Here is a 15,558-nt window from a genome sequence, read left to right as displayed (position 1 = left end):
GAGAGTATGATCCCTTCATTGACCATTATTGCTATCTTTGACAGATCGTTGTCCATTTTCCCTGTATTATGTAATAATTGCTGGTTTCAGTCTGAAAATTGCCTTAACTAGGAATTGTGTTACAATGGAAAAAGACAGATTACATTTGTCCCTGACAATTTGCAGTTGAAGTATTTAATTAGCATCTTTTGAAATAATTAAGAAATTGAGGAGTTTCAAATATTTATGCTAGTTTATTGGCTTGCAATAATTAACTATATTTTGTTCCTCTGGTGTAATGTTTGATAGAATATGTCTTCATTCTGATTAAATTTTGAACAAACATTCAAAGCATGCTACTTATTTAACTATGCAATTCTTTTCCTTCTAGTCCTGACCTATATCGAGCTTCAGGAAAATTTGAATTACTGGACCGCATTTTGCCAAAACTGCGAGTTACTAATCACAGGGTACTGCTATTCTGCCAGATGACATCATTGATGACCATTATGGAAGACTACTTTGCATTCAGAAATTTTATGTATTTGCGACTTGATGGTACGTTATCATTTGGGAACTTGGTGCAATGACAAAAATTGTCTTGCTTTTCTGATTAAAGCTGTTGTAAAATGATGTAAATAGAAATGTATGGAACCATTTCAGTAGTAAGTGGTAAGCAATAGCTTTAATGCTTGGTTGAGATTGCGTATTGCTGCTTCGATTGTTAATGGTATCATATGTATGACATAGTTAAGTAGTTTTTTGGAAAGTATAATACTAAATCTTCCTATACGTTCCTACAATTCATACTCCAGTTGGACAATATTCATTTATGAATACTAGATTTTAATCAGTTATTTTTTCTAACATTTCCTGCCAAAACAGATTATTTGATTTTTTTTTAAATATGTGATGAAAACATTTACCATCCATTCAGGACATAATAACACTCTTGGATAGCGGGTTTAAAGTAGGACTATTTGTTGAAAATCAAAACTTGAGGGCTTTAGTTATAGACTTTTCATCTTTCATGGAAATTATGAAATTCACGTTAAGGGGAGGGTTTAACATATGAAGTGAGAACAGCATACACGAATGATCTTTGAATCATCCTTTTCTTGGCTTGGACTTTCTTATTAAAAACAAAATGTCCTTGTGATTTGTGTAGATACACACTTGTGAAATCTTCATTGTGATTCTGAGTCTAGTTTGTAATGACTTTGCTTTTATGGTAATGAAGATGTGTGTACTTTGCTCTTGAGCCCTCTACCTTTTATCCATACACAGGAACAACGAAAGCAGAGGATCGTGGTGCTTTGTTGAAAATGTTCAATGAAGAGAACTCAAAATATTTCATATTCCTACTGAGTACCCGCGCCGGTGGCCTTGGTCTGAATCTTCAAGCAGCTGATACTGTTATCATTTTTGACAGTGATTGGAATCCACATCAGGTATGAGACTTATTTCGATGAAAAGATCTTAAACCACCTAATAGGTCAAATGATGCCTGCTTCTCTGCCAATTTTCTTTAGTGGTGTGATTCTCTGCACTTCTGCTGCTCCATTGCAGAAGTAAAACTTTTTTTTTGTACTTTGGCCATCTCTTGTGCAGCATTGAACGTGAAACAGCACAGGAACCGGCCCTTTTGGCCCATGATGTCTGTGCCAAACATGATGCCAAATTAAACTAAATCTCTTCAGCCTGCACATGATCCATATCCCTCCATTCCCTGCATTCATTTATCTACCTAAAAGCCTCTTAAACACCACTATCATAGCTGCCTCCACCAGTACTCCTGGCAGCCCATTCCAGGTACCTACCACTCTCTGTGTCAAAAAAAAACTTGCCTCGCACATCTCTCTTAAATTTCCCTCTCTCACCTTAAGTACATGTCCTCTAGTATTTGACATTTCTCCCCCTGGGAAAAAGATTCTGACTGTCTACCCTATGTATGCCTCTCATAAATCTATAAACTTCTATCGGGTCTCTCCTCAGCCTCTGATTCTCCAGAGAAACCTAAGTTTGTCCAACCTCCTTAAAGCTTGTACCCTCTAATCCAGGCAGCATTCTTGAAAGCCCAAAGCTTCCACATCGTTCCTGTAAAGGGGCGACCAGAATTGCGCACACTACTCCAAATGTGGCCTAACCAAAGTTTTTATAGCTGATATTAGTAAAAACACAGATTATCTCATTTTGTCATTGTGAGGTAGATGGTCTACAAAGGGAGAAAAATTACAGAACTTGAACATAGTACTGGTTCATATAAATAAGCTGCAAGTTAATTGTAGACTTTCTGATTAAAATTATTTCATCAACCTTTTGCTGAGACCCTTTTTATCTATTCTTGTGCATCTCCAAGGATTTACAAGCCCAAGATAGAGCTCATCGTATTGGTCAGCAGAATGAAGTTCGAGTCTTGCGCCTGTGTACAGTCAACAGTGTGGAAGAAAAGATTCTTGCTGCCGCCAAATACAAGCTTAATGTGGACCAAAAAGTTATCCAGGCTGGTATGTTTGATCAAAAATCTTCAAGTCATGAGCGCCGAGCTTTCCTGCAAGCTTTGTTGGAGCATGAGGAACAGAATGAGGTATGTAAGCCTTTTACTGTGATTAAAATTTGAGTTATTTACGATGGTGTCTGAACATCCTTTGCAATTCGTGTTTTCTAAAAAAAAATTTTAATTATTTTTGTTAAAAAAAGTCATGTTGCTTAAGGGTACATGGAATATTTGTAAAACTTGGTGTTCATGTACATAGAATATCTAAATTTAGAATATATTTTAAAGCCATCATTATTTATAGAAAATTGCAGTATTGTTGTAAACCAGGCAGTACAATCACAGTTGTAAAATATTTGTTATTTTGAAAGTTCACTGCATGATTCAGTTGTAGGTGCAAATGAACTTTGGGAGAAAATTTGAAGGACTGAGAATTTATCTGGTCACCCTTTGTACATTTAGCTTTCTCTTACTGAAATGATCAGTTGGTCCTCATTTTGAACCTGATATGCTCCTCTAGCTACCTACAGCCTTTATCAATAGCTCTGACCAAAAGAGCATTAATTATGGAATAATATCTGTAAATCCTTTGTGCTGCGAAGATAGTCTGTTTAATTGACAAAATAAAACTAAGTACTTGATAGTCAAATAGCAAATTGCTGAGCCATTTTAAACATAAAATGTACAGTCTTCTATATCAGAAACCATATGGCCACATTTACATGCTTTATTTCTTTTGTAAGGTGCAGTTAGTTTGCCTTGATTGTACTTGCAGAACTTGAAGTGAAGGGAGGGGTCTTCAATTGGTTTATGGTTCTGGTCTGTATTCAATAAAATTTGCAACAGGAAAGGTACCTTGGAGGAAATTCAAGCAGTAAAAAGAATGTTATTTTTGGAAGTATACATCTAACAATGTTTCGAGTTATTGTTGGTACACATTGCACCTAAAATGACAAGTTCTCATTGTTTCATGAAGAGATTAGTTGCATCTCATTCCAGTGATAAATCATGCTTTAAAGTGTATACAGTAGATTTTCATAAACAAAAGACATGATCCTCTATGCACACACATCCTAAAACTTAGATAAACTGATATGTTTTTACAGTATGCTCAGATGACTTTATTACTCACTTGGCTAGAGGAACCATTTATTAGTCTATGTAGGCATAGAGAAAGTTAGATATTTAAAATTTCTGCAGCATACATGTTAGGCTTTATAGAATAAAACTGCATGTATCCATTAACAAACACTGTGAGACATGACATGGTATTTTTTTAAAGTACTTTGTTGGATAGGCTGAATTACAGAATATCTCTATTATCAGCTAGATTCTTGGTACTCATCTCTTTATGGTGAATGTAAAAGCTAAATATTTACAACTACAAGTTCAGGTGTTTTGTCTTTTTTATGATACATAAACTTTACTATAACAATTTGATCAATGATCATGGGAATTTAGCTATACTTTGTTTTCTTGCCATAAAACCTAACATTTATCTTTAGAACCAATCTATTTGTCTCAAAAACAAAATATTTAAATGAAGTCCTTTAAAAAGTCTATCTTTTTTGCATATTTATAGAATATGCATTTTACCATGGATTTTGAAGTATACACCAAAATGAATTGCTGACAGAAATGTGAATTGTACCAATTCAATCCAATTGCATCTTTAACATCCAATTGCATCTTTAACCTCCAATTCTGCTAATGCAATGGAGAGTTGTGTTCCACACATTTTGGATCTTAATAAATTCAGTTTTGCATTGCAGAGGGATGATTGATTCCAACCTAAATTGTTATTGTGAGCTATTTTGTACAGCAGTGACTTGCCTTTAAATTTCGCATTCTTAATTAATGTTGTCCCCCTACAGCAAGTTTCAAATTTACTTTAATTATTATTCACTTAGCTGCAAACCCAAAAGTATTATGCAGCTAATACTGATGAAGATAAATATGTTTTAAATGTGTTGAATAATTTGGATATTTTTATGAGCAAGAGTCCTAATTCATAAAAAATAATATTTCAGTTTAATTGATTTGTTATGATTGAGGGAGTGGTGGGGGGGGGGGGCGCAGGGGGGAGGAGTGAATGGAGCCCATAAGTCATAAGTGCTGTTTTCAGGTGTTGCGGGAATATTTCTGGTAATACAACTAATGTATTTCCAATAAACTTAATTCTTAATGTGCTGAAAGTAAAACCTCTATGCCAGAAAGTCAGCAAATTCATGTGGGTTTTTTAGTAGGCTATCTATAATGCAATGAATTTACAAGGTCTATAGAAAGTTTACAATCAGTCATCTTTTGTCAGAGCTGTGGCAGTTAATGAGTATTTCTGTTGCAGCAAGGCAAAACATTGATTGAATTTAATAAACTTACTTTGAACAAACATTGCACTCGGTTTTTTTTTGAGAGTCACGCTGCAAATATGTATTTAATGGCCTGACAAACAATTCTGCTAAATTGCTTGGAGATTGTATTCCCCTGCAAACATCAAAATATCTTTCATATAAGTGAGTGGTATTTTTGGTAAAAATTCTTTCCTGAAAGGCAAAGGATCAAAATTATTCTGATTAAAAATATAACATCTTTAAAGTGATATGAGGAGTGACCATTCCCATTGTCCAAAGTTTAAATTGCTTGAATTCAGCAAAGCAATCATAACAAATGATTTCCCCTTTTAAAATGGCAAATTTCAGTTTTCTCTCAAATGTGCAATCCTCAAGTGTTCTGAACCATCTTCTACTGTATTGTTGGAGAAATCAATGTTGTAACATTGCATTCTTTCACCACCAGGGGGACACCAATGCTTCTCCTTCCTGCAGTACTGCCTGGGTAGGATAACATCACTGGCCGGCTTGTGACCTATAGCTGTGCTCAATAACTTTAAAATGAGTATATGCTACAAACAGTGTCTTATTTATACGCTGTATTTTATACTTAATCAGCTGGTTTATTATTAATAGACAGCAAAATAGCAGGGTTGGAGTTTTTCAGTAAAATTATATTTTGTCAATCCTATCTACTATTCAAAATTTGCAAATAGTTAAATATCTGATTAAACCATCTGAAAGACTCTCAACTCTCAATAATGGATGGCTATGCACAAAATACATAATAGCTTAATCCTATGGTTCTTTTAACCAGATAGTATGTTTACTATAAGATCCTTGTTTTGATAGTTTAGCTTTTAATACATTCCACACTTTTTGGAAATCTTGAACCATCCTTTATGATATTTGGCAATGTGATTGGTCAACAATAGAATATAAAGTTCCACTGTCTACAATTATAACCTATTGATTGTGGGTACTAGAGAATTTTTTTGTTGGGGTTGGGGGGTGGGGAAGGATAGGATTTGTAATGCTTGGTGGCTGCTCTTCCAGCCAATGTTAGTTGATGAGAAAAGAAAAGAATCATAGAAATTGGGGGAAATGTGAAGCATATGGCTAAATGAAAATTTCAGATGTAGCAAAGTGAGAAATATGCAGAGAGGACATTAGTGAAATGAAATTGTAATGGAGAAAAAGTCAAAAGGTCAGTATATCACAAAATACTAGAAAAAATTAATAACACTGAATTTTTGACTGGTTTTTAAATTTCCACAAAATATTTATTTCATCCTGGGAGGAATTTTGAGGTCTTTTAAACAAACATTAAAACATGCAAGCATGTAACTATTTGAATTGTGCTGTTTATCTCTTTATTGTAATTTTTAGTGCAAAAGTTAAATCTAAACTTGGCAAATTCTGGTACACCACAATTTTTGATCTAGCAAGAGTCTTAATGCTTACCAATAATGTCCAATGAAGGTGGTTAGCTGTAATCAATTGGAAATGCACAAATTTAAAGAAATGTTAATTGTCCTAAAAATTTCTGCTTAAGTCATTTCATAGGTCACCCACACTAATGAGGTGCCACTGTAACTAATGAAACGGACAAGTAAATCTAAAGAACCTCTGACACATAGCAATTGTGTTACATTCTGCAAGGATGCCCTAATTACTATGTGTTTGCATGTATGTGTGATTTGATACGTGCTTCATCTCCCCTTTTATTTTAACTTTCTATTTGGCCTAAAATGATATTTAAAAGCTTTTGTTCTAAATTATAACTGATGTTCTCACCTGTACTCTCTGAATGTGCTGACTCTTGCTTGCATATAGTTCCATCTGCACCATCAGCCCTCTGGGCTCTCGCTTAAGTGGCCACTTTTCCTATGTGAATCTGGACGCAGTCGACAGGCTATTGAATGTGCAGGCAATATTACTTGAGCACGATGATGTGTTTTTTCCTCCATGCCTTTCCATTCCTCTCCCTGATCATTATTTACAATTTCGAGCAAGATAGCACTTTGAAGTGTGATCCTTGTCTTGACTCTCCTCACGGTAAAGCCAGTTGCTGTATCATAATTTTCTGCCTCAAGGATCAGCTGAAGCCCTGCTGATCTGTTTGGCTACGCACTGCACAAAATACTACTTAGCCAGTCAACAGCCAGGGAAGCTTTTTTTTAATTTCAGAATGTATCAGTGGTTAAGGCTAGGGAAGAGGTAGTGGGAAGGTGTGGGTAATGAGCTTGTATGTAATCATTTTGCATTGACTTGGTCATGTCTGACTTCATTTTTGTTTACTGGAAGTATAAAAGAAAATCTGCACCGTGTGGTACTAATATTATAAGTGGTATAAAATTGACTTGTGGAACTGCATCATTAGGATCAAGCTTTCTTTAAAGACAATATTTTGACTAGTACCGGTTGCGTAGAGCTAATTTAAAGAAACCAGTTGAGTTGTCAGAAATTTGAACTCTGCCTGTCTTAGTTTTTGCATACTGGTAATTTCTATGTGAAAGGATATTTTCTCTTTATTATAGATTATTTATCCTGTACTCTATGTTCTGATTTGTTTCATGGGTGATCTGAGTCCTTTGTGGGCTTGAAAGCATGATGAATTTTGTTAATTGTGCTACATAAATTTGTCTACTCATTCATTCCTGACATCAGCATTGACAGTGTAATGAAGGTTTGCTATACCATATTTTAGTTCTGTGTACTGGAGACAGATGAAGGTAGGATAAAGAAGGGAATTGAGAGATAATGGAAAACAAATAAAACTGCAGATGCTGGAATCTGAAGCAAAAAACAGGAATGCTGGAAGAATTCAGTCAGTCAAGCAGCATCTGCGGAAAGAGAAACCAGTCAACATTTCAAGTCCTCAGTTCTGAGGAAGAGTCGCTGACCTGAAATGTTAACTGCTTTCTCTTTCCACAGATGCTGCTTGACTGGCAGTGTTCTTTCAGCAAGTCTATTTTTGAATTGAGAGATGATTCTGACTTGACTCGAGTTGATTTTAATAATATTATTGACTAGCGAAACAATTTAATTCTGATGATTATCAAAATGTATGTTTTATTTACATTTCCTCTTGAATAACTTGCTTTCGTTGTATTCATTGAGTTTGAAAATTAAGTTTTTGTGAAATTTGGGGCCTTTTCTGCCAAGTTGCATTTTAGGTACACTCAAAATTTTGAACAAGTTGAATATATCATTATTTGGATTGTTTGAAGAATTGTGTTGCCTCCAGGAGTTTGCCTTCTACCATGAGTTTTGAGTTTTGCCTCCACATTGTTAATATGATAGCAATCTGTACAATTTAGTTTTTGCTATCTCATTCTCTTTGCTAAACTTTGAAATAAACTTGACCTATTCACATTTAACAAATTTCAAGATGGAAAAATTTTCGCTGATATACTTTGTCTTTCAATCATACTGGAAAACTAAGACTGCCCGGAATTCAACTGAACTCACTTGGTAGTAGAAACATTCTTGTAATACCTAATGTGGTTCTCAAGGGTGTACACTATTTATTTTCTGATGTGAGACATTTTGAGTAAAATATGCCCAATATAAAATTTGTAATTGTTGTTAAGCCTAAATTTAAATATCTCAGCTGGTGCTATCTGCACAAATGGCATACCCTGGAGCCCTGATTCAACACTGGAGAAGCTATGGAGGAGAAGACACAATCTTGCATATCTCTGGACATGTCCAGAAATTTTCTTCTTTTGTCATGTGCTGTATAACTTTTAATTTTACTCAGCACAGTCACATTAAGCTTCCTAAGCTGCGTGCTCTATACCCGTATGAGAGAGTTTCAGGATTTCCTGCTGTAGCCTGGCAATGCATCTCATTCCCACCAATTCGATGTGTGTGTGTTGAAGGATTATGGGAAATTTCTGAAAATCTAGTAGTATACTCGCCAAACCAGAATTGAGAAATTTTCCAGAAACTGAAGCCCCACACTTGGCATACTGATCGTGACAGATCAACCTGCCATTTTCCACAATTCGATGGTCTAATGTGTGTCACTGTCATGTTATAATTTTAAAGTTGCAGCAGCATATCTTCTGATATTAATGCTTCATAAAGTCACAAGTTGCACTCAAATGTATGTATGATTTATCAGAAGTAGTCAATTGGACCAAGTCACTATAAACATTTTTGTGTCATGCACAATGATGTGCACAAGAAAACTTGCATTTGACAATGTACTGTACCCAGTTGTTTTAAAGTGTTGATATCCAGCTAAATTATTCAATCTTCTCAATATTCAGCTTGTTGCTGCAATTAGTTCAGATATCACATTAGATTTGATGGGCATCGCTATTTTAACCTTTTCATAAATCATGGATTTCAAATGTGTTTGCATTCTGATATCTAATTTTCTGTGCTACACGTAATGCTTACTGGAGATTCTGGAATTTAAGGCACAGCAATGTCCTATTTTTGTATACCCTGTCCCTGTTTCTGGACTCATTAGTGTGGAGTGGCCCTAGCCTCTTAAATGAATTGGATTTTTTTTTCATTTAAAGTACAATTGAAGGGGGGAGAAAAACAATTTTTTAAAAAAAAAGCTTGAAAGAGAGGTGCTGATATTTCCATCAACCAGAAAGTGTTGTATCAATAAATAGAATGATTCTGGTTCTGATTTGCAATTGCTAAGGCAATATTTAGTTGCCATCTTGACTTCTTGACTTGCAGGAAGAAGATGAAGTTCCAGATGATGAAACTCTGAATCAGATGATTGCTCGTCATGAAGAAGAATTTGAACTGTTCATGGTAAGTGCATAAGATTATAACTAATCAAAAATTAAGTTTTTGATTTTTAATTCTCTCTTGTATAAGAGTTGGGACAGTATGTTGCAGTTGTATAACACAATTGTGAGGCCACACTTGGAGTATTGTGTACTGTTTTGGTCACCGTTATAGGAAGGATGTCATTAAGCTGGAAAGAGCTCAAAGAAGATTTATGAGAATGTTGCCAGGACTCGAAGGCCTGAGTTATAGGGAGAGGTTGGGCAGGCTAGGACTTTATTCCTTGGAGTGTTGGAAACTAAGGGGTGAACTTAGAGGTGTATAAAATCATGAGAGGCATAGATAGGGTGAATGCATGCAGTCTCCAACCCGCCCCCCCCCGCCCCGGGAAGGGGAACCAAAACTAGAGGGCATAGGTTTAACATGTGAGAGGAAAAAATTTAAAAGGGACCTGAGGGCTGGCAACTTCACGCAGAGGGTGGCACGTATGTGGAATGAGTTGCCAGAGACGGTAGTAGAGGCAGGTACAATAACAACATTTAAAAGATATTTCAATAAGTGTATGATAGGAAAGGTTTAGAGGGATACAGACCAAACACAGGCAAAAGGGACTAGCTTGGGTGGGCACTTTGTTCAACGTGGACAAGTTGGGCCAAGGGCCCTGTTTCCATGCTGTATTACTCTGACTCTTTCAGTCTGTCAGAATGTATTGGCAGGTGTATATTTTTGAGAGTGGTGGTCAAAAAGTATGAAAGTGTTGAAGAACCCAGAATTTTATTTAATTCCATCAGAGTTACTTTCTCTAGCGCTTAACTATATTTCCAAGTTCTAGAATAGGCTATTTTTTTAAAATCAGTTTTGCTGAAAGCTAGAGCTTGTGACAGAAGTATATTTATAGATCAGGAAAAAACACAATATTTCTAAATATGCATTCCAAAATATATTGATAAAAGAATTGATATGTTCCCAGCAGTGTTGCCATTTATTGTTCATCCCTAATTGCGCCTGACTGAGAGACAACCATTGAGAGGTTTGAAGTCGCATATAGCCTAGATTAGATGAGGCTAGTAAACTTCATTCCCTAAAGGACACTAGTGAACTATTGTACACTGAAAATTGCTATTGCACTATCAACTGTGATTTCCCTCAGTGGGTCATTAATACTTCAGTTTCTAGCAACCGTTTTGTTAACCTTCCAATCCAATGTGCTGGTAGATTGGGTTGCGTAGATTCGGGTATGAATGGGAAGCAAGATTCATGGAACTGTCATGATTAATTTACTTTATTTCTAACAAAACACCTTAATAAGCTTCTGGCTTTCCTATTGTTTTTCCTGTATTTGATTCAGTTGTGAACTCAATACAGTGAAACCAGTTTTGCTTGTTGCCAAATGTAATGCAGGTCTATACTCTATCAATCTTCATTATTGCAGCTTAAAACATGGTGGTGCATTTGAACCAATTTTAGGTATTTGCATAAGACCCAACAAAAATCATGTATTTGCTCTATGAAAACAGTGTCATTTTAATCTACTGGATGTGAGACAAGTTTTGGTTGCTCACATTTGTGTCTAGGAGAATTGGTCTTAACCAATCAATATGAATCAAAAGCATATTGAGGGACAGGAAATGTATGCAGAAAATTTGAATTCCAAATTCGGTACATCTGTTTCAAGAAATAGAGAAAGTAGGCCTTTTTCTTTTCCATTTTGCATTCTTACCTTCAAATTTATTGCAGTTCTAATTTCTGCACTTTTAAAGTACTTCGATCTAGTATAAAATCTCTCACATTTTAAAATTGGTAGCAATTTGGAAAGAGGAATAAAGTGCCAAAATTTGTCAGTGACTACTCCTTTTGACAGACTAATGCCTCAGCTAAAGTATTGCTTTTATTTAATCCATAAGAAATGTTCTATAAAGCTGATTATAAACTTAAGATATTACCGTCTTAACCCACTCTGCCCTCATAGCGCATGGATCTGGAGCGGCGAAGAGAAGATGCTCGGAATCCAAAACGTAAACCAAGGTTGATGGAGGAAGATGATTTGCCATCATGGATTGTCAAAGATGATGCAGAAGTTGAAAGATTGACCTGTGAAGAGGAGGAGGAGAAGATGTTTGGGAGGGGTTCACGCATGCGCAGGGATGTTGATTACAGTGATGCTCTTACAGAAAAACAGTGGTTAAGGGTAGGTAATGGATGTAACAATTACTGCTTAACTTGGAGTATTTGTATAGTTCAAAGAATTTTTATTTATAAAGCACAAAGAAGGCATTCTGTTGCAAATATGCTGATTTTTCTCATTTGATTAATAGAAAACATACTTTGATTTAAATTTTATCCTTGGGGATTTGAAGGTTGTCCTATGGAATAGATTTTTGTTCATTTCTAATGGTGACATTTTTGGGCATGTTTTGAAATTGCTGTGGTTAAATTTAAAGCAAACACTTCCTGCAATGATTTCTCTTCCCACTCCTAAACCACATTTCTGAAATTGCAAGAATCAATCCTTAGCTTGTTCTAAATCTCAAACTACCTGGTCTCTGGGATACATTTGGGAAAATTTGTTAGGTTCCACATATAAGCTGATAACATTAACCTGAAAGACTAGCTTAACTTCCATGAGCTTTCTGCTATCTCCATGTGGTCTTTCAGTTATTCAGCATCCAGCACTAGGTGAACAGTAATTTCCTCCAACCAGATATTGGGAAGACTGAAGCCACTGTCTTCATTTCTGCGAAAAACTTTATTCCCTCGGCCCAGTGTCCATCCCCTTTTAATAAAGATCCGCAATAGTACTGAAAACTTGTGCTCCATAACTTGCCGTGCCCTTGACTAAGCTGTTCCAGTACAGCTACATCTACCCAGCAATGTGGAAAATTGCCCAGGTATGTCCTATCTGCAAGAAGCATGACAAATCCAACCCAGCCAATTACCATCCCATTAATCTATTCTCAATCATCATCACGGTGATGGATGAGATAATTAGTGATGCTATCAAGTGGCACTTGCTTAGCAACAACCTTGTCACAGAAACTCAGTTTAAATTCTGTCAAAATCACTCAGCTCCTGACTTCGTTACAGCCTTGGTCCACACAGGACAACCGAACTGAACTCCAAAGGTGAATTGAGAGGAACTGACCTTGACGTCAAGGCAGCATTTGATCAAGTATGGCATCAAGGAGGTTTGGCTAAACTGAAGTCGATGGGAATCAGGAAAAAAGCTTCCACTGGTTGGAATCATACCTAGCACGAAGGAAAATGTCAACCACAGGACATCTCTGCAGGAGTTGCTCAGGCTAGTGTCCTTGGCCCAAGCATCTGTAGCTGCTTCATCAATGGCCTTCATTCACAAGATCAGAAGTAGAGGTGTTTGCTGATGATTGCAAAATGTTGTGATGATTACACAACCACTTGCAACTCCCCAGATAATGAAACCATCCATGTCCAAATACAGCAAGATCTGGACAATATCCAAACCTGTGCTAATAGGTGGCAAGTAATACTCGCACCACACAAGTGCCAGGCAATGATGATATCAAACAAGAGACAATTTGTCTATCACCCCCTCACATTCAATAGCAATACCATCACTGGATCACTAACTATCAATATCCTGGGGGTTACCATTGACCAGAAACGTAACTTGAGTAGCCATATACACAATGTGGCTATAGAGCAGGTTCAGAGGCTAGAAATCCTGCGGTGAGTAACTCCTAACTCATCAAAGGCTGTCCACCCTCAAGTCAGGAGTGTGATGGAATCCTCTGCACTTGCCTGGATGAGTGCAGCTTCAACAACACTCAAGAAGCTTGACACCCTACAAGACATAGCAACCCATGAGATAGGCACCCTATCCACAGCCATTCACTCACTCCACTGCTGATGCATAGTAGCACCAGTTTGTACCATCATACAGGGTGCACTACAGCAACTCGCCAAGTGTCCTTAGGCAGCACCTTCTAAACCCAGGACCTCAACCAGCTAGAAGGACAAGGGCAGCAAAAACATGGGAACACTGCCATCTGGAAGTTGTCCTCCAAGCCACACACCATCCTAACTTGGAAATGTTTCACTGTTCCTTCACTGTTGCTGGATCAAAATCCTTTGAATGAATTTTTTTTAAAAGGCTGGACCAGATTTGTTTGCAATCTTATTATCATGTTTAAACCTGAAGTGAGTCATGGACTACACACCTGCAGTGACACTAGGTGCCTATTTTCATTGTTGCTCTTTTTTTCAATTTTTCTGCAGTTGATATTCTTTGTTCCCTTTTAGATATATATGTATTCCATCCACTCATGGCTGGCCCCTGTCTTTCACCCTCCATTAATTTAAGCTTGTCCAAAATTCTGGTGATCACATTCTATTTCTCCTTGGGTCCTGTTCACATATCACCTGTTGAGTTCACAGACTGACATCAGATTCTAACCAGGGAAAGTCTCCATTTTTAAAATTTTCATCCTTGACTCCTACCCTTTCTGCCCGACCCTAAATGCCTCTGAAATACCTGTACTACATCTATGAGTGTACACACTTTTAATTGCTTAATTAGTGTTAATCCTTTGGATGCTGAAGGCCTTAATGCTTTTACTTTTCAGCTCTTTCTCCTCTAAACGTGTCTTTGATCTCTGTGTGGCTGATTGTCCAGTTGTATTTAAGAGCATTCCTGTGGAGATTCTTGAGGCATTACACAAGGTTAAATAACCTGTATTAATACAAGTTGTTGTCATAAAACTGAACATCCTGATCCAATTTTCGCAGCTGACCAAATGCAGATTGTCTATGGGGAAATCCAGATAATTGTTTAATGTAAAAATTAGGTAAATAAGAGATTTTTGTTTCTGAGAGTACTTCTAAATCTGCATTGAGCCCTTGGCAAATGTGGGATTCATAACAATATAGGAAAAATTGCTTGTTGGGTTGTGCGATAATGGGGTATCTTTGATCTTGGACAATTGACAGTATTATCTAAAGTAAACCAAAAATTGAATGAGTTGAAGGATTTCTCAGTAAACCTTAAAACCAAAAACCTGACCTCTGGGAGGGATAGCGTCACTGATAACTTTCCCTTAATACAGCTTAATAACTAGAAGTGTTTGTTAGAAGAAAATTAACTCTTTTGTCAACTGAGATTATCAGAAGCCCTATGAGGAATCAGGTCTGCAATATAATTTAGAGCCTTGAGGAATCTGTACTTCTGCTTCATGCTTCCTGGTTCAGCGGCATGATGTCAATTTATTAATGCAGTTTATAATGGAAGATGGGCAAATCACATCTGTGTCATTTCTGTTCTCAGGAGGTATCAGAGGTCAAATATCATTTGTACTCTCAAATTAATAGATATTCAAGATACTTGAATACAAAATTTAAAACTGGAAATTTAACTTCTAATTAGGCAATTGAAGATGGCAATTTAGAAGAAATGGAAGAGGAAATACGTCAGAAGAAAGCTAGGAAGCGCAGAAGAAATGTAGATAAAGATTCATCAAAGGAGGATGGAAAAAAGAAGAAAAAGAGAGGCAGACCTCCAGCAGAAAAACTGTCTCCAAATCCACCAAGGATAACCAAACAGATGAATGCAATCATTGATACAGTTATAAACTACAGAGACAGGTAAAATGAGATGGACATTTTCGTCCTTGCCTTCCAAATCAAGTATTTGATTTGCATTTCAATTGCCTTAAAGTCCAACTCCAGGCTTTGAGATTTGTATTTCAGCTATTTCACCCAACTGTCCAATATCAAGTGTTATAATGAAAATCTTAATGTTAAACTTCAGAACCATTAGAATTGTGAAAGAAATGCATATTAAATCCATAATCGCTTCCTCATAAGTGACCTAAGTTGTAGCTCTGAGGTTAGTTCTTGAGCGGAATCTTCCAAATATATTAAAAGAACACACATTAAAATGGCGCAATTCACAAAAATTGCTGGAGGAACCAGCTGGAGAACATCTTTGCATTTTTTGTGTGTTGCTCCAGATTTTAG

At 36.5% G+C, this 15,558-nt stretch overlaps 1 protein-coding gene across 3 annotated transcripts in view; it reads left to right on the top strand.

Annotated features, from left to right (window-relative positions):
• The window catches only part of smarca2 (SWI/SNF related, matrix associated, actin dependent regulator of chromatin, subfamily a, member 2), a 111,593-nt gene that overhangs the window by 80,143 nt on the left and 15,892 nt on the right, over positions 1-15,558 (top strand). For 2 of the 3 annotated variants that reach the window (XM_052019371.1, XM_052019370.1), the window contains exons 24-30: positions 371-537; positions 1,267-1,430; positions 2,339-2,566; positions 5,273-5,311; positions 9,514-9,591; positions 11,537-11,755; positions 14,966-15,183. In XM_052019371.1, the coding sequence (XP_051875331.1) occupies positions 371-537; positions 1,267-1,430; positions 2,339-2,566; positions 5,273-5,311; positions 9,514-9,591; positions 11,537-11,755; positions 14,966-15,183 (1,113 nt within the window). The remainder of the gene's footprint in view (positions 1-370; positions 538-1,266; positions 1,431-2,338; positions 2,567-5,272; positions 5,312-9,513; positions 9,592-11,536; positions 11,756-14,965; positions 15,184-15,558) is intronic. The other variant, XM_052019372.1, reaches the window with a different exon arrangement.

Source organism: Pristis pectinata, chromosome 7, assembly GCF_009764475.1.
Source record: "Pristis pectinata isolate sPriPec2 chromosome 7, sPriPec2.1.pri, whole genome shotgun sequence".
Taxonomy (NCBI): Eukaryota; Metazoa; Chordata; class Chondrichthyes; order Rhinopristiformes; family Pristidae; genus Pristis; species Pristis pectinata.
Note: the sequence above shows the minus strand (reverse complement) of the source record. Positions and strands in the feature narration are given on the sequence as shown.